Source organism: Tetrao urogallus, assembly GCF_951394365.1.
Source record: "Tetrao urogallus genome assembly, chromosome: 6".
In the NCBI taxonomy this organism is placed as follows: Eukaryota; Metazoa; Chordata; class Aves; order Galliformes; family Phasianidae; genus Tetrao; species Tetrao urogallus.
Genome location: NC_136819.1, coordinates 28,706,817 through 28,726,119, shown reverse-complemented (window position 1 = coordinate 28,726,119; position 19,303 = coordinate 28,706,817). Strand labels below are relative to the sequence as shown.

At 40.6% G+C, this 19,303-nt stretch overlaps 1 protein-coding gene across 1 annotated transcript in view; it reads left to right on the top strand.

Annotated features, from left to right (window-relative positions):
* RAD51B (RAD51 paralog B) overlaps window positions 1-19,303 on the top strand; it is a gene marked incomplete at both ends in the record, with an annotated part of 343,098 nt that overhangs the window by 187,516 nt on the left and 136,279 nt on the right. The window contains one exon of the mRNA XM_079537451.1: window positions 10,883-11,007. Coding sequence (XP_079393577.1) covers window positions 10,883-11,007 — 125 coding nt within the window. The remainder of the gene's footprint in view (window positions 1-10,882; window positions 11,008-19,303) is intronic.

Here is a 19,303-nt window from a genome sequence, read left to right as displayed (position 1 = left end):
ACAGACTTTATCTGATTTAACCTAAATAAGGTGTTTTATTTTTTTTTACTACTTCTAACAGTCAGATCCTATCTATTTAGTTATAGGTTAACAGTTACAGCTGATAATAGCTATATTGGATATCTTTTATGAAAACAAACAAAACCATTTATATAGTGTAGAAAGCCAGAACTTTGATAGTAATTTGGATTCCTTTGGAGCCTGAGGATTTTAAGGTTGATTTGTTGCTGCTGTCTGTTTTTCTACATATTTAGTATTTATTGACTAAAGTTAACAAGTGCTGTTTCACAGATGAAGGAACAAAGGCCCAGATAGGATCAGCATGCAGTATTTGCATTTCTTCATTCTGAGTTTTGGCATGTGAACACCCGCAATTCTTTATTATCTCTTTCCTTCAATGATTTTTTTAAAAAGAGGATATTAAAATTGGGATGATGGCTACTTCCCTGCCCCAGGGAAGAGTTGGGTAGATAGTTAACGTTTACACCCACAGCTCCCTCTTTTCCTCCCTCCAGTTCCTGCATGAGATTGCCACTGCTTCTGTCCCAGTTACAGAGCAAGGGGAAAGTATTGTGCAGGGGTTCTGCCCATGGGCAAGGATAGGCTGGGAAAAACCACGTAGCATGCTCTGCTCTAAAAAAAAAAATGTATATATATTTAATGTATAGAAATTAGAAACTTACACAGATTCATTCCTGCTACTCAAAGCTGATAGTGAATCCTGATTGCGCTGAATGGCATAGGTCTTGCTGTAAATGTTGGGAATGGATGTGAAGCTGACCTTCAAAACTGTAATCTGCCTGATACTAGTCACACAGAATCAATCAAACAGCCGTTGCTGAGCTCTCTTGATGAGGACCGATGAAAGTCAGGACATACACGAGCTGTTTCCCACAGTGCATACAATTCTCCCTATCCTTCTGTATAATGGCTCACTGTTGTACACTATGCAAACAAATTATGTGTACTGTGGGAGCCACAGCTTTAAATTTATCAACCTTTTTGCATGCAAAAATCTAGAATTAATTATGCTTTCTTACTTTTAAAGTTCCTCTTAGCTAGCTGGAGGGAGGTCTTTGTGATTAAAGGAAGCAGGTTTCACTGAGTTAGACAAGTTATGATCTGTCCTCTCTTTCACCTCTCCTCAGGGCAAAGACCAACAGCTTGAGGGTGACCCCTTCAAGAAGTTTCACTGAAAAGGAAGATGAGAAAGGCTGGACAAGCTCTTTCTAATGCTCTGCACTGGAGCCAGGAAGAGGCAGCTGTTTCTAGCCTTTCTGCTTTCCTCCCCCACTCCCCCCCTTTTTTTTTTTTTTTCCCCCTCCCTTTTCCTGATAGCTGAGATCTGGGCTTGCTGCCATATCTGTTTGTCTGTCTGTCTCATGTTGTTTTTCTCGGAGAGCTTCAGAGGCCAGTTGCCCATAGTCAGTTGCTGGGAACAGAGGTTGTTCCTTGTATCGTCTTAACTCCCCATGCCAGTGTGTTCATGCTTGAATAGGAAACAGCAAGATCTGTCAAAATAGCCCTTTTCTTTGGAGCTTTGAGGCTGCATTCTCCACGGCCATCTGTTCCCTTTCACCCTTTTGGACAATGTTGCTATTTGAAACCAAGCACTCTTTGCTCTCTCCCTTTCCCCCTGCCCTCCCCTCCACCCCCGAATCTGGGAAAAAGGGGTAAAAAAAAAAAGTTGTTTCTCGCCTCGCCTGGCCTCTGGAGGGTTCAACCATTTTGTAGTCCAAGGATTAAAAAGTGATATTTTGCTTTTTTTTTTTTTTTTTTTTTTTTCTTCACTGACTTTAAAAAAATGTAATACATCTCAGGAGAGAAAAGTCACTGCAGTGAGAGATTGTTTTGGATTTATGCATTCGTGGAGCACTTCAGTGTACGTTGGTGCCTGGTACAGCTTACAGCAAAAACCTGGCATGTCTTGGAATACTTTGTGTTATAGCAGTAATGGAAGGAACCTCCTATAGTTAAGGCCGTATAACTTTTTCCCTTCTTACCCTCTGCATTCAGTCAGAAAAAACTTATCAGCATGAAATTTTCCAGTCTTGGTTCTTGTCCAAAATTTAATTTATTTGGTTATTTGGAGATAAAGCAAGTCATTGCTTTTTGAGAATGAGAAGAAAAAAGAATCTACCTCCTCAGGGCCTGGATTGGAACTGCAATGTGAGGAGAGGGCTGGGTGGACTATGGGTCTTCTGCAAGGCCTGGGTAACTGAGGACCAGTGGCCCCATTGTCCTTCTTTTTAACATTCTCCATGTTATGTAGGGAAGTGTGTGTGTGTATATATATATATACACTTATATATATACTATGTACAATGTACATATATATATATGATTTTTCAGCCTTGTAAAGGAGCGCATTCTGAACACTGTGTGAGGTTTGCCAGGCCAGCAAATGAAGCAGAGCAGATGGGCATCAGCCTGTGGCATAGGCCCCACTATGCTGGGAGATAGGTGCAGCCAGTGAGAGGGATACTGACAAATACAGACTTGTGATTAAAAGCAAGTTAAGACATTCCACAGTCAGCCCTGATGCTATTTGTTGTGAAAAGTAAGAATCCTTATTCTGCATTCGATAGGCAGAGTTACAGTTGCATATACCATTTTTTTTATATTTAATGTTTCTTAACTTTTATGTTCCTTATCAAATAATGAAAATATTCTTTTAATTTGTTGTTTTGTGGTGTTTCATTTTTTTGTTTTGTTTTCTTTTTTTTTTTTTTTTGATGGATAATACTGAGAGTTTGGCCAAATCTGAACTCCAGATGTGAACAGCTGTAGTTTGCAAACTGTCATCTCTAAGGCCCCAAATGTTTGGCTGACCTCTGCTTCCTTGTTACAGGCTGAAAGAGAATTGTTTCATGTTGGAATTTCATTTTTTTTTTTTATAGCTTTGGCTCATGATCCAAGCTGTACAACTCTAAGACTGTTTCTATTTACACCTCGAGAGAACTGTTTTAATTGTTAACTGTGTGACTGATGTTAAGAACAGTGAAGGCTTAAATTTTCAGATAAATGGCTGCGGTCATAATGCAAATTAAAGCAGTTTACTCAGTTTGCATACAAGAAAGGTTGTTAAACATAACCCTTGTGGTTAACAGCCCCACCCTGAACTCTTAAATTATTGTATGTTCCAACCTTTTACATCAAGAAATCGCCATTCACTGAGATTTGAAAATAAACCTGAAGGAGGGCTAGTGCTGAAATAATCCTGTATCTACGAGTATAAAGGATGGCTAACTTCATTCACCAGTTCAAGTGCAAGCCTGTGATCAAAAGCTGTTGTTTGCTAAGGCTTTTTAGTCTGCGCTGAGTATTTTGGGAAAGGTGCAGTGGCTGCAGTGCCGCTGTGAGCACTCGTGTTAATTGAGCTAATTCACGTGGTGGGTTGGCTGCAGCAGCACAGCATCCTCTGTGGCTTCGTAGCAGAATATGTTTGCCGAGGCAGAGTTTAGTGCACATTTAAAACTAGCTTACATACCCCTACTGTCCTTTTCCGTCTGGCATGCAGACATGCCATCAGGCTACTCTCTGGGAAGTAGACAGCCGTGTCAGAATCACCCTCAGAATGGTAGCACTAATTGGTTCATTTATTGGTTGCTTTGATGGAGAACTCAATGTGTGTTCAAAACTTGACTCTGTCCTTTCTCCCCCCCTCACCCTTTGCGCCCTGCCTCTCAAATGTAATTTAAGGTTCATTTGCAGACTGGCTCCTGCCTTGCCTGAAACGCTGCTGCTTTTGTCTGCACTGAGTCAGTTTTGTGTGTACCAGAACTAAGCTGCCAAGACACTGTTTCTTTACCAGAATATATTTTATGGAAAAAATGTCAACTGTGGGAATACAGTCTGTGCCTCAGACCGCAGGATCCTACAATGACCATAATGCTGTGCACTGCATTTTGAAACTCACTGCTATTTCAAAATTCCATCTCTCTCTCCTGCCCCCAGCTGTATTATTTTTTGTTCTGCCTTTCTGGGACTTAGCTGTTTAAGACTTCCAGACTTCAGACTGTTATGTTGGGGGTTTATTTTGTCCTTGTCAGGGAGGAGTGTAGCAGCTGGCTCATTTGGTTCTAGCCTGGAAAGTTCGGAAGTGGCAAATCCAGATGATGGGTAAACACTAGCAGAAACTGATGAAGTTTAACAGCTGAGATTAAGCATCCTGGGAAAATCAGATACTATAATGCCACGGCTGTGTAGGTCAGAGGGCTGAGGCTTGCAGCATGCAAGGTTTCAGTTGCTTTGACAGTGTGATTTTAAATCTTCGTTCTTTATTTAAGCCTTAAGGGGCCAACACATGTGTAACTCTAGTGTTCTGCCCCCTCTCTCCTATGTGCCTTCTGATTAATATCATGATCTGTTTAATTCCCCGAGGGAACTTAACAACAACAAAAAAGCAGCAATAACTTGTAGTGTGATTAGTGAGGTGATAATTAAAAGCATTTTCTGGTTCACAGGGCCCCTGGCATTGCCAGACACCATGACTGGGCAAGCTTTGTTTTTCAGCCTATGCATCCTTTATATGTGCAGGCAGGCAAAATTCCAGCTTTTTTTTTTTCCCCATTTTTGTCAATGGCTTGGGACTCTGTTTTTCTAGTCTTGGAGAGGCAGGAAGAAGTGACTTGCAGACGACATGGTAGAAGGAAGAAGCTCCTTTAAGGTTTAGTGGTGAACGATGTGTGAAAGAACTCTGGATACCGAAAACAGTGTAAGTTCAGGACAGTTTTAGTTTTTCTAAAATTTCTCCAGCTCTGTCATCAGAAAGGAGGGTGAGCTGAGGAAAAAAGTATTTATTCTTTGTTACAGAAGAAAGATCAACTTAAAACCACTGTCTTCTACTTGGTCTTCACAATCCATCCCACCAAATGACTTATTCAGTTACTTGCACTCCAAGTGCAGAGCAGAGGAGTCCAGAAACCAATCAGTCTGTGGTACATTGTCAGGCCACAGAAGAAGAAGAGAGGAAAAACAAAACAACAACAACAAAAAAAAACCAACAACGTACACTGCTATCAAGAAAGTATCTGTTCCCAAGCATGCTAATTCCCTGTTTCAGGTTCTGTTTCAGGTGGTATAAACCAGCTGCCTTCTCTCCTTCACAGGTCTCCTGAGACCTGAGCATTTTTTTCATGGCTGGTAGATTGTCTGGCAAGAAATCAGACCAGCTGGATTTTCTCATTTCTTAATGTTAGTTCCTTTTTTAGGTCAGCAGACAGGAGTCTCAGTACTAGCATGTGTATTTCCCTCTCTGTCCGTCTGTCTCAGCTCAAAACAGAATCAACATGAACTCACTGAGGTCAGGAAATGTGAGCTGTTAGTGCAGCACACACTGGTTATAGTGGGCACACTGGTCAGCAGCAGTGGGAAGAGATAAAAACAAGCCAGCATCCGGCCAATTCTCTGGAGGACCCTTCCTACATCTTTGGCCTGGATTGAGGTCCGAGCTGATTTTTCAGGATAGGGTAATGATTAATATTGCTTGTTTGAAAAAGCTTCTAAAGTTTCATGGAGAATACTGAAAGACCCAACTTACTGGACTGTCACATGCTTTGGTTTATTTTCCATCCTTCTCCAGGGAGGATTGCTTGTAAGTGGGGAATAATCAGCAGCAGCTGAAAGACTCTTAAATGGCAATTCTTATGAAAAGGAGATATTTAGGTCAGGAGCTGTCTTTTTCTTCTGCTTATATGGTCCTTGTGTATTGCAGATGAGAGCTTTAGGAGCTGTCAAAATAACAATAATAAAATAGCTGTAAAAAAGCAGGAAGGACCTTATTTTTTTCCATGGGACATCAGATAAGAGAATAAACAGTTTAAAGGAGAGAATTTTTTACATGGCTAATTTTGTGGCCAAGCTTGATTCCTGCAACAGCTGGCTTTTCTGCTATATGTGCTAAGTAATAAAAGACTATATGAAGGTGATGCTGTATTCCAGCAAGTAAGTTTTGATTTTTCTCCTAAGATGAACTGTTTGGATTCCTGCATAATACATTAAGTGAAACAGGACTGTACAGCTGAAACAGAGACAGCATTTTCTTCAGTGTCCGTACAAATGAGTAACTCATGTTTGGTGATAACCTAGTTATGTGTAGATGTGCTTTGTCTCAAGTGGGTGATTGTAAATGGTAGTCTAAATATCTGCCTCGTATTGTTCTAAAGGACCCAGTTTTTATCATCCTCAGTCATATCCTCTTAGTTCAGTGTGTGCTGAGGGCAGAAAGCGTATGGCGGGAAGGGTTTGCGGTGTACCGTAGCCCACCAGTACAGAGTGAGATGGTCACCAGTGTGGGGTAAGAGAGTCAGAACTGCCTTGTGCCTAAAGAGATCATTGCAGAGAAGGGCTGAGAGAAGGGCTGCAAATGGTGGAAGTCAGTGAGTGGGAGTTTGAAGAAAGCTGTGGTTAGTTACTTCACAGATGAGTTTGTCTTGTGGGTTGTATTTTTACTATGTGATGGGTTTTTCCACCATTCGGTATTTTTATACTTGTACTTTCTGAAGAGGTGAAGATGGAAAAAATAGATAGGTAGTTGTTTTTGTTTTGTTTTTCATTTCTTTTTTTTCCCCTTCTGGTGTCATTGTTAGAGATCTGCACCAAAAATGCAGACTAAATGCAATGCAGGTGAAAAGCAGTGATCTTTGAGCTCCACCAGTGAACCAGAACATCCATACAGGAAAACTACGCAGCCTGTGTGAGAGGGAAAGTACTTATTGCAAGATGTGCTGTTTTTATTATGAGCCGTTTTTGTCCATCTCAGTAGTTTAGTTCTTTATAAATATTTTCTCTGTACTTTTGGAGGGTTTTTCCTCCTTTTTGATAAATCGGGCTTTCATCGAGATGATTTTATGTTGAAATTTGGGGATTGGTAGCTTCTGTGTTTTGTTACTTCCATGTCCTAATGTGTATCAGTCCCTTTTTGCATTAATTGAAAAAAGATTTTTAAATTATGAAATGATAGAGATTGCAACCTACTATCCCCATTCAGACTATCTGTGGCGTTAATCTCAGTGTTAAGGAAGGTCTTTAGGAACGTTCATTTAAATTGCACTGATGGGAGAATTGGACAAAATGATTTTAACTTTTGTATGTAACAGGACTAAGTGCTGTAGCCCAATTCCTCTGACAGCTTCTGTCAAGGCATCAGAGCCCAGAAGATATGCACCTCAACCTCTGTGTGGAGATGACATTGCAGCTGAATAATCCTCAGTTGAAGAATCACCCTTTCTTCTTTGGTCTGTTTCTTCCCTGGTTGTGCAGAGTCATTCACTTTGCATTTGACCCAAACCACAAGAAGCTTTATTTTTACTTGACAGCTGTTGAGTGAGAGTGAAGGAGACAGTTTTTGCCTTGTTCGTGCTTTCCAGAGCAGACAGTCACTACTCTAGTGCCTCTGGTGGTGCCCTGAAGAGCCCAGTTTCACGGGAAACAGCAGAACAGGTACTGAGTGCAGTCCTGCCTGCCACTGTGCTCTTTGATCCCTTCAATGCTAGTACTTTTTGTGTGAGGAAAAATGGAGTGTTTACTGGAATCATAGTCACTGCTGCACTTCATTTGAGCTGGATCTGAATACATGGAGAAGGGTTTATTTGGAGGTCTTCTCCTACCCTCTACCATGCACCCTCACCTCCCTATCACAGAATCATAGAATGGCCAGGGTTGGAAGGGACCTCAAAATCATGAATCTCCAATCCCCTGCCACATGCAGGGCCACCAACCTCCACGTTTAATGCTAAACCAGGCTGCCCAGGGCCCCATCCAACCTGGCCTTGAACACCTCCGGGGATGGGGCATCCACAACCTCTCTGGACAGCCTGTTCCAGTACCTCACCACTCTCTGGGTAAAGAATTTTCCCCTGATGTCTGACCTAAATCTCCCCTCCCTCAACTTAAAACCATTTCCCCTCGTCCTACACATATCAACCCTTTCAAAGAGTTGATTCCCCTCCCCTCTGTAGGCTCCCTTTAGGTATTGAAAGGCTGCAGTGAGGTCACCCTGCAGCCTTCTTTTCTCCAGGCTGAACAAGCCCAGCTCCCTCAGCCTGTCCTCATAGGGGAGGTACTCCAGTCCCCTGGTCATCCTAGGATCCCATCTTTGTGCTTCTGCACACCCATTCCCTTTTCACATTTACTGTCTTCCTTTTGTCCAGCTGTGAACTGAGATTTGCCATCTCTCTCTCTCTCATTAGATTGTCAGCCCTCCCCCTTTTCCTCCTCTCCCTGTCCCTGAGCTCCCTGTATCTGCCATATCCTGAGCAGAAACTTAGTGACAGTACTGACTGGGGCATGAGCAGTGTGCTGACCAGGCTGGCAAGATAGAGGTGCTGCCCGTCAGCTGGGACCTGCTATTTTGTGCCTCTCTGAGTGCTTCAGGATGGACAGTGGGAGGACTTCTGAGCAGAGACCTATGTCTTTTAGAACCAGGGAGCCTCTAAGAGCCAGGTTCTTCTTGGGCCAAGGTTGGTCTATCCCATCTCTAAATATGAAAATGTCAGAAGGAGAATCAAGGCAGTACATACAAAAAATATGCTCTCTCTAAACAGTTTTATTTATCTATTTTCCTAGTGCTTTTCATTAATGACTAAGTAGTGTTTGAATAACAGAAAAGATAAACTTGGGATTTTAAGACCATGCTTGAATGTAAATATATTTTCTTAGCATATACTCTTTCCTTCTTCTGAAATCATTGCTATCTTTTTGTGTTTAGAGCAAGGGGAAGGAAAGAAGTGCATACTGTCGCTGTTCTTGAACTTTTCTGCAAGGCTGGTGCAGCTTCCCCTCCATTAAGCTCGCTTGTTGGTGTGCTCCTCCTTTTGCCCAATGCATCATTGCAGGAGCATCCATTATAAAACGGAAATCTTTCCTGTGAGGCATTTCTTTCCACCCTGTAAACAGTCTTCACTGTAAATTTGCTCCAGGCTTACTAACCGCTTTGCACCAGTCATAAATTTGAATAACTTCATAGGAGAGGATTTGCCTGAAAGTGGGTCACAAAAAGTCCTCTTCAGACGGGATGATACAGTATGGTGCAGCAGAATTTCTCCTGTATAATAAAATAAATACAGCAATTAGCTTGTTTGTTCTGCTATATACGTTATACTTCTGCCTTATACTTCTAATACTTCACTTTGGTATAGGTTTTAGGCCTGCAAGAAATGCAGAATTAGGAATCGTTATGGCGTGACGTACATCTTGTTCAGGAGTGGTCACTGTGCATGCTGCAGTGAGTTACCGTGAGGGGGGAAGCGACTCACGAGTATTGAGTCCAGCTCCTATCAAACTATGGGCTTGAACCAAGTGCTTCACCACATTCTTTCTTTAGTGCACCCTAAGTGTTTAAAGACCTAATCCAAATTCCAGCAACGTCACTGCAAACCTAAATTATTCAGGGAGGAGGGCAGAGGGGAGATTTGGTATCTATAGGTGAGTCCTTGAGTGCACTGCAGTGATTCTAGGCCCCTGTCTCCAGCCTGCTACTCTCCTCTCTAATGCATTCTCCTGTAATTATTTGCAAGCTACTAGTAGTGATATAAATAATGATCTTTACTGCAGTTTGCAGGAGATACCTTTGTCAGCCCAGTACACAATCGCTTCCAAAACCTAGTACTTATAATTCAAGTTTCAACATTTACTATGCACTCCTGACAGAGTTTTGACAGAAACATAAGGCTTTTCTGCAATTTGTAATGCAGTCATTGCCATATTCTTTTCATAGTCTGCTTTAACCATGGGAAACATATCTACCTTGTAAGCAAGGTGAAGAATTTCTTTTAACTCTTTGACTGGCTCTATGAAAGTGTAGAAGTTAGCGTGGTCCTGTCATATAATCTGCTCTCTTCCACTGTTTTTTTTCCTCAAAGTCTTGTCTGATGTAATATTAATTGAGTCACTTGACAAGGATTTTATCACTATCCTGGGGAAGCAGTTTTGGCTTTTGCTTGGTATTGCAATTTTTGTTGTCTTCATTTTGTGGCAGGTGACAGGAAGTTCCCTGACTTTAAGTCCAGCTTTCTCTCATTCAACTTCAGGTCAACACTCATCACTTTTAAACTTTATGCACTGACTGTCACAAACTGTTTTCAACTTTCAGGTTACCATGACTTTCTGCAAGTTGCGGTCATATACAAATACATCTTATATATCTGCAAGTAAATCCAAGCAACTTGTATTTTGTTTCCAAATTTCTTTGATTTGCCTGTTTTGCACTCCATTCTTAAAGTGTCATTTGAAGTATAAGCAACACAACCATCTATCTGTTCATCTTATGCAGAATTTGCTGTAAGCAAAGATGGAGGTCTTGGACACCTTTCTGCTTGTTTACTGATATATGTACATGAATGGGTTCTTTGGTTTCAGTGCTGAAGAAATCAAGTGAAAAGGCAGTTCAGCAAGCTGGGTCATGCTGCATTATTGGAAGCACTTTACATTATCATTGCTGATCACAGCAGACAGCATTTTCCTTTAGGGTTATAAAAAGTTCAGATGATCTCCAAAACATCACAATGGTATTTACAGTTAGAAGGCTCCCTTTTTAAATTTTAGAAAACATGAGGGATGCCTGCTTGTGTGAAACAGTATTTTAATTTTTGGATCAGAGTATCATGGCACCACATCCTGCTCCTTTAACTTCCCTTTTTGTTATTGAGTTATACACTGTCATGCTTGCTTTACCGTGCCCATATAAAGCTGGTTTGCTGGGAGTTCTTGTGTTTGAAAAGGACAAGACAAGTGTGTCCCAGTGCACCTCCAGCTATTTAGGAGTTTCATGCAATACTGTCTGTTAAAAACAAAATTGTGACAGCTTGAGATGATTGATTAGAGTTTCCATGCTGAAATCTTTTCTGTGGTGCTGTCCTGATGCAGTTTCTTTTGTAATCAGTTTCAGGAACTTCTGGAAGTGGGCAGAGGGAATCTGCTTGTGTGACAGCAGCCCTTGGTAACACGTGGAGTCACAGTGTCAACACCAGGCTCATCCTGCAATATCACGACTTGCTGACAAGGCAGGTGAGAACTTAAATAAAGTCATCCAAGCAGTTGTTTGCCAGGCGGGTAACTGTATGACAGCCAGCATGGTTAAGTACCATGCGGTGAGAATGGGCCAAGTGCCTACCTGGGATGCAGGGAGGTGACTGTTCTTTGCTTTTCAGGGATGGCCAGTCCTCCAGTGCCTCCCTGTGTTAGAATGGGCTTATCTGAGTCAAAGGATCTGGTGTGTGTTGGCACAGACATGCAAATTCCTTGAGTTTTTAGGGCATTGCATATTGTGGAGATGAAGGTAATTCTTGAAGTGTTCTCCTGCACAGGGATTTTGGGACAGAAGTGGGAAGCTAGTCCTTTTAGTGGCATGACTGTTTTGCTGTCGCATCTTTCCCACTCTTCTGTGCCAAATTTCTTCTATGGCTGTTAGGATAGGGAGTGCTCTATCTTCTGCAGCTGCTGTTTGCAAGTGGAGGCTTGCTGCCTGTACCAGCAAACTCATTTTGTGCATTAAGTATGGTAGCAACTTTCTAGTAGTATGTCTGCAAAAAGGAGATAGCTAACACTTTTACTGAGGGACTTTGTGCTTTTGAATGAACTATAGTACCTTTTTTTTTTTTTTTTTTTTTCTTTTTTTGCCTGGCCATTTTCACCTTTTAATTTAAAAAAAAAAAAAGAAAAAAAAAAGAAAAAAAACCCTGAAAAGCTAAGGGATAAGATGTGGGGTTTGATTGAGGGAATGACACTTCCTGTTTTTAAAACATAACAACACATGATTTCATCTGTCCCTTGGGATATCCATGGTTAATCTCTTTCGGTTTCATCTATTCTGTTTTTCATTGGCGTAACTTTTTTTGAAAGCTGTGACCCTTGGTCTTAATGTTATTGATGTTTTGTCCACTATGAGTGCTGTCATAAGAGGTGTTATGTGACTTTTTTTTTTTTTTTGACACATTTTTTTCTTTTAAATGCAAGAATTCTTTTTTCTTGGTCACTTTACTTCCTGAGGGAGGACTTTCTGGCTCTACTTTCTTTTCCTCTGGAGGAGGTGAGGTCACAGTGACAGTCTAGGAGAGATCTTCCCATGTGTCTGACTTGCATGGCACTAGAGCCAGGGTGCTTGTGCTTGCTGGGAAATCTTGCCCTCAAGAGCAAAATAAGCACTTGAGATTTGCTGGGCTGTGAGTCCAGAGGGTAGTATTCTTCAAGATGTGAAGATACAATCATTAAGGAGGATTCAAGCCATCAGTTTACAAGAAAATGTAGAGTACAGCCCACTGAATTGCTTGATGTTTGTTCTCAGCCTCACAGCATTGAGTTCTGGGAAAGCTCAAGGCCAGTGCAGTAGTCCGTAGACCTGAAACTACAGAATGCCAAGACAGCAGGTGGCATAAAGAGTATGCAACAAATCTGGGGAAATCAAGCATAGAATTCTTACACAGGAGTTGTTTTTTCTTTTTTCTTTAAGCTGAGTAAAAGATTCTTTCTTTTTGTCTGTTTTGCAGCCGTTTTTTTTTTTTTAGCCAACTACCCACCCCATCCTTCACATGTCTGTTGAACATTAATAAGACAACAGCCAATTCAGCGAAGTATTGAAATTTCTGGAATATCCCACCTGCCTTAAAATCTGTTAGGTTTGCTTTATTGCTTGGATAGGACCAGCTTTTCCCACTTTCCAAAGCCTGTGTTCTGGTTTCATTCTCCTCTAGCAGAGATACATTGCCACAGGTGGGAGAACAAGCACAGGTTTCCAGCCTTCTCTTGGAATGATTATGCCATCAGAATCCATGTGCATGGGTTGCAGTCAGTCTGCTGACTACTGAGGTAGGGCTGAAGCTGCACAAGGCACGGAGCAGTATGGAGTCATAGGAGCTTGGAAGAAAGTGGGAGAAGTTAATCATTTCACACAAATGTGTTCACAAAAGGAATTTGCTACTATCTGTCCAGTATATGGATAGTGATAGTCGGTTCTCCCTGAGGAGTCTTGTAAGTCATTAACCTTGACATGTGTTTTCCTGAATTCCATACGTAAACATGCAGGGCCTTTGAAGTCGGGCCAAAACTAACGAGACTGTGCCACAAACTACGAGATTCCTCAGTTGCCGCTATGCTTATAATGATCATGCTTTCCTGAATTGGAGTCAAAAGGCTTCCAAGCTTACTGTTTTCATGTGTGCTCAGCTGTCTTTGGGGGACAGCATGGTAGGGTTTAATAATTTGACGTGCTATATTTAACATTTTATTCTTGTCTATTAGAGGCAGGATGCTGGATTAAGTGAAACACTGACCAGATCTGGTATGGCAACTAAAATGTGCCTGGTTTATTTTATAGTTTCCAAGGGATTTGTGAGACTCATATTGTAATACTAATGGCTATAATGTGTTTGGAAATACTCAGATGGAAAATGCTGTGGAAGCACAAGGTGTTATTATATAACAAGTCAATGTTATCACTTAGTATTTTAAAGAACTTTCAGGATTGAGATACGAGATAGGGACTAGGGCTTTCAAGCCATGCCAGGTAGTTGTTGTACAGCTGTTTTCCTGCTTCAGGTAAAGTGTTTCAAATGGATAAGTATATGATGACTCAGTCTTAAAACAAAACAGAAAGCCATCTCTTATTCTGATTAATGCCAGACATAACTTTGTTGTGTCCTTGGTTACAGACCAGCTGTTTTGTCTTGGTCTGTTCAGTATCATATGAATAAGCCCTGAATAAGCATTCCAAAATTGTGATGGCAAAGTAACCATGGTACTTGCTGGCGTGGAGAAGGGCTGGGAGAATTAGAAGGGGGGCGGAGATGAACTTTTATGTGTATGGGACTTAAGGCTTCAGAATAAAACTAGATTTATGTCTCCCTGTAAGACCTTGATGGTAGTTGTTAGATAGGCTCTATAGCTATTGGATAGTTGTCCGATTTTTAAGATAACATCAGTTGAGGTTTTCATCTATAAAAAGGGAAAGCAAATAAACCACAAAAAATAAAGCAATTACAAACAAAGCAAGTAGGCTGAGGAAGAAAACGTATGCTAAGTGCTGTCTGGGTTTAAGGCCTTCTAATTTTTGCCTTAACCTAGGCAAGAGAGAGTACAGTAATGAAATCTGGAAAACAGAATTGAATGTTTGCATGTCAAGGCTCAGTGGAAGTTTATAGCCTCACATTGTGAAGACTTCTGATTGCTTTGAGACTGCAGTGTTTACTGCAAAGAAAAAGAGAAGTGATGGAATGTGCTGAAATCACTGTGAAATGAAAAGAATAAGGTCCAATGTAAATAAAATATAGTGGTAGTGTGTTTTCTTCTGTTAATTTTGTAACAATTATAGATGCATACTAAACCAAATGAAGATGCAGAAGGAGAAGTGTAAACATATTTTTTTCAGTAGTCTTAAAATACCTTTGAAGTCAGATGGGGAAGCTGGAGGTGATCCGTTCAAGGCAGACAGAAAACTTTTCACCTACTTCAGCAGGGCTGATTCAGTCTTTGACGTGGTTGGAACAAGAAAAATCCCACGGAGAACTAGGCATTGAAATCAGTGTTTTGCCAAAGAAGGTGGCTGAGGATGTACACAGGTTGCCTGTGTGAGGTGAGAAACGTGGTTCTTTACATTCTTTACATGTCGTTTGCCAAGCTAGGATTTGGGGAGACTCAGAAAAAGAAATTTCTGTACCTTAAGAACAGAAGAGAGCTCTGAATGTACAGTTCTCACAGAAGTACTAGAACAAATGCAATGCTGTTTAGTAGCCTCAACTGCACTGAGAAAACCTGACTGCATATGCTACACGAATCATGTACATAGTCATGTAAATTATATACATAATTTGGTTCTTTTTTCAAGTGTGTAGATGTGAATAAAATCAGCAGATGATGGCAGGTAAGCAGTAGTAGAAAAGAGATGTGGCTATTGGGTTGTTTCAGAATTGAAATGTTATAAAGTGTTCATCTGTTGTAAGCCATTTGTTATATAATATGCTTATCATATGGCAAATCAGCTCTGTGAGAGCACAGAGAGACTTCTTAAGACAAGGAAGAGTGATGACAGGGAGTCATGTGAAGGGTAGGAAATTTTGCAGAAAAATAGTTTTATTCAGGTGAGAGTTTTTTTTTTCATCAAAAACGTTGCTTTTAAAGAAATAGCTGTGGGAAGACTCCAAGATCACTGATCCAAACACTGTAAACTCTTCCATTAAAAAAAAAAAAAAAAAAAAAAAGCAGTTTTTTCTAGGGCTGTTTACTTTAGAGATTTCTGCCTCGTCCTTGTCATCTTTTGACTCTTTAGAATCAAGATGCAATGCAGGTTTTTGTAGGTTCAAATTTCAATGTGTGCATACAAACCACATCCCTTAAGCTGATAAATAAGTAGCTTATTATGTTTTTCTGATGACAATATCCCTAGACTAGTGACTCTCACAACAGAAGTCTTTTGCTTATCCGTAGATCGTATACAAGCATAAGCAGCGATATGACATTGAGTTGCATGTGAACAGGATGAAACTGGTCAGTGCACAAGTGTAGCATAAACAGATGATTATTGAAACAATATGATAAGTGATTTAATCCAGCAAAAGTACCAAATGAAAAGATGCCATGAAAATAAATAAGATTCATTAACAAGTAGCTAGAGCTCAAACTTCATTAGGTCGCTTTCCCAACTTGTGTGTTCATATTGCTGTTGTTTTCATTACGCTTTCTGCATAATGGACCTTGTGGGAGGTGGTTGTACAATATAAGCATCACTGCAGTCCTGTCCAGGGCTGGATTTATGGCCCCTTCCTGTTGACAGCACACTTTTATAGAGGAAAAACTTTTCCATCAGTCTTGAGCAATCAGTCATTTACTCAGGTGCTTATATAACACTATTCTGTTTGTTATCTAAGAATCTAAATAGAATTGAGAGGACATTAGGTAAAACTGAAAAGAACAGAAGGAAACTTCAAAATAATTTATATTTTTCTGATTTTTTTTTTAATAGCTTTGCAGTTTTCCTTAACGAAGATTATTCTAATGCTAGATTAACAAAAATGTAGCAGCAGCTGTTAACTTCAAAAACACAGCTCTGTAGTTCAGAGCATCCCAAACAAAGAAGCAGAAATATCCCTGGGGTTGCAAGTGCAAACTCATTAAGTTCTACCAAGTCTTCCTCATGAACTTGGTGGTACAGGTGGTCACTCAGTACCTGGAATTGAACTTGTACGCATGATCCTTTGTTATTTTTGACTGAGAGGCCACTTAGCTCTTCTTTGGATGTGGCCAACCTGCACTGGTCATGGAGTTAACCATGTCAAAGTCAGAGGAAACAGGAATTAATTTTACCCTTGTACCAAAGCTCTGGAGACATCTCTGGAGCACTGTGTTTGGCTTTGACATTTGTGTTGAAGTAGCTGTGTTCAAACAAGTGCTATGACAGAATAATAAGAATGGGAATGGAGCTGCTGCTCTGAGAGAGAACTTGTGTGCGTTAATACATGTGATGCATGGTGTTTGATAAAATATGTTTGCCCGCAGTAGAAAATTAGGTTTAGTAATAGAGGAAATCTCTCATACTTTGTATTCCTGTCAGAATAATGGTCCTATGACAGTACTATGAAAAACTCACAGTGAAGTTCCATGCCTTTTCTCTTTGTATATGTGTTAATTTATAAATCCAAGGTGATTTTTCTATGTTGAGGATTTTTTTGCATCATTAATTGTATTTTCTTCTTTCTTCTCTCTTTCCACTTTCTTCCCGGGTATGGTCTGTGCAAAGCAATATATTTCTTGACATTGCAACAACTTTGAGCTGTTGCTAGTGAAAATGAACCTCAGATAAAGCTTGTCTGGCTTTTAAACTTTGATATACTACTGTTGGTAGGCAAAATGCTTTGCATATGTTTTGAAAAGGTAGGGATCAGACATGATCCCTGTGATCCAATGCAGTACAATTTTAACGATGCTTTAGTTATGTTAAAGGAAAATCATCTAAGAAGTTCGTGTATGTAGGATATTACACTTTGAAATATTCGCTTAATGAAATTTTAACTTCCTTATCTCACCCAAAGATGTTCTTGCTAGATGAAATCTGAGTCTTGTAGAAAGATTGAAATTAGACATAATTTTATACTTACCACCTTTTCTCAACACATACAGTATGATAGTACTCCAAAAGTGCATTCATTTCCTCTCTGTTTATTGGCTCACACGTCTGTTAGTATTTTCTCTTGTCCTTAAATGATGCACACTGAAATCTAACATGTTTTCTACTGAAGCTCTATTTAAGATAATACTACTGTCTTTCACATGTGAATTTAGCAGTGGTATTTTTTGATTATTTTTTTTCCCCAAAGACTTTGCTGAAGTGCACACACTCAAAAAAGCTGGAAACAGTTCTTATTTGTTTCATATCAAAAGCATTTTGCAGCCACTAGTGTGGGTCAGAAATACTTATGCTTTAGTCTTGGACTTGGTTGAATTCCATCTCTTTTTGGCCCATGCTTAGGAATTTAGGATTACGCCTTTACATCAAGGAGGTATAAAGGACGTTGTTTTAATTGATGTCTAAAAACAATGAATACAGGATGGGGGAAGAGCACACTTGTGGGAATCACCTTTTACAATATATTAATTCGCTTTCAATTTGTAAACAAGAATCTTGAGGTGTTTTCATCATTTATTAAGCTAAAACAAAATGGAAGGAGGAATGAATATTAAATGAATAAAGACTTGAGAAGCATTAGAAACAGGGATAAGGGTTGAATTTGTTGCAGATATTTTTTTTATCTGTGGAATTATGTTAAAACTATCATGAAGAAGCTTCACAGAGATCTGAAGAATAATAAAAGCAGTAAATCATTATGGCAACGCATATGCTAATTACATATTTAAGAATGTATGTTCCTTATGTTGTGGTTAAGACTAATATCAAGTTGATCTGTTCTGTGTTATGGTGGGGGCTGGATGCTGGTTGGATCCCTACAGAGACTAACTTTTTACGTAGCCTAATAGTTATAGGACAAGGGGAAAGGTTTCAAACTAAAAGAGGGGAGATGTAAATTAGATGCTAAGTGGAATTTTTTTTTTACTCAGGATGGTGAGGTGCTGGCACAGCTGTCCAGAGAGATTGTAGATGCCCTATCCCTGGGAGTTCAAGCCTGGGTTGGATGGAATCCGGGCAACCTGATCTGGTGAGGAGCAGCCCTGCCCATGGCACAGAGTTAGTACTGGGTGGGCTTTAAGGACTCTTACAACTCCAGTCATTTTATAAGATGTGGCTCTGCAGAGAAGAGTGTGCAGCTACTGTGCTTCCATACTTGTCTCTCAGCTGCTCCCTTCTCTTAAGGGCAAGTCTGGCAGGCATAGTGGAAGCAGCTACACATCCTTTGGTGCTTTTATGCTGCTCTCTTGTGAGTCCTTCCAGATTTGGGATGTATGATGCAGAGGATACAAGATACTATTCCAATATGTGTCATAAATAACAATTGCATCTTTCAGTCCTCTTCTTATTTTTAGAACCAAAGTCAAGCTAAACAACACGGAAGGCTCTGAAAAGCTTCATAAACTGTTTCTGTTCTTAGCACCAGTGAGTATACCGTAAGTCCAATGAGTGACCACAAGCTGAGTGACACAGGAGAATTCCCCCGGGAGGCTGTGTTTATGCTTTATCCCTCCCCAGCACCATCCCCAGGTTCTTTTTCTTAGTGCAGTTTCTGTGTGGTGACTTGGACATGCTGGCTGCTTTCCCACTGAGTAAAAGCTGCAGGCTTCTTCTCCTGAATTACCCTTCGTGTTGGATACTTACCAGGGCTTTGGGCCTCAGCAGTTTTATAGCATAGGAAATCTTCAGGGCCAAGTTTTGTGAAGTATCCTGACCTTTTAGAGGACTCTCCACTGGGAAAATTTGGAGAGACTCAGAAAAGACAACAAAATTCAGTGTACAAAATAGGGAATAAGGTACGTGGCAGGGAGACAGAAAGTGATTCTGGGAAGAGGAATTTCACTGGGTCTGGTGTTACATGAGCAGAAAGGGGCTGACTGGCCCTGCATACCAAGCATTTCACAGTGGGGAGCTTGCACCAGATGTCCCAGAAGCCAGAAGTCTCTATGGCTTAAGTGGAAGCTTACTGGAGGCAGCCTGGTTTGTACAGTTCCCAGACCAGGCTGTTGCAGTTCAGACACGGTTCGGATAAACATCTGGGAATGTATTTTCTTCTTCAGTTAAAACTTGAAATGGCCCAATGTTTGCCTGGGCAGTGCAGTTCCCTGCCTCAGAAGTTATTGTGAATCCTTAAGTCATCAAGCAGGAAAAAGGCGACCTGGCTGCAAGAGCACAGGACCGTATTCACTGTCT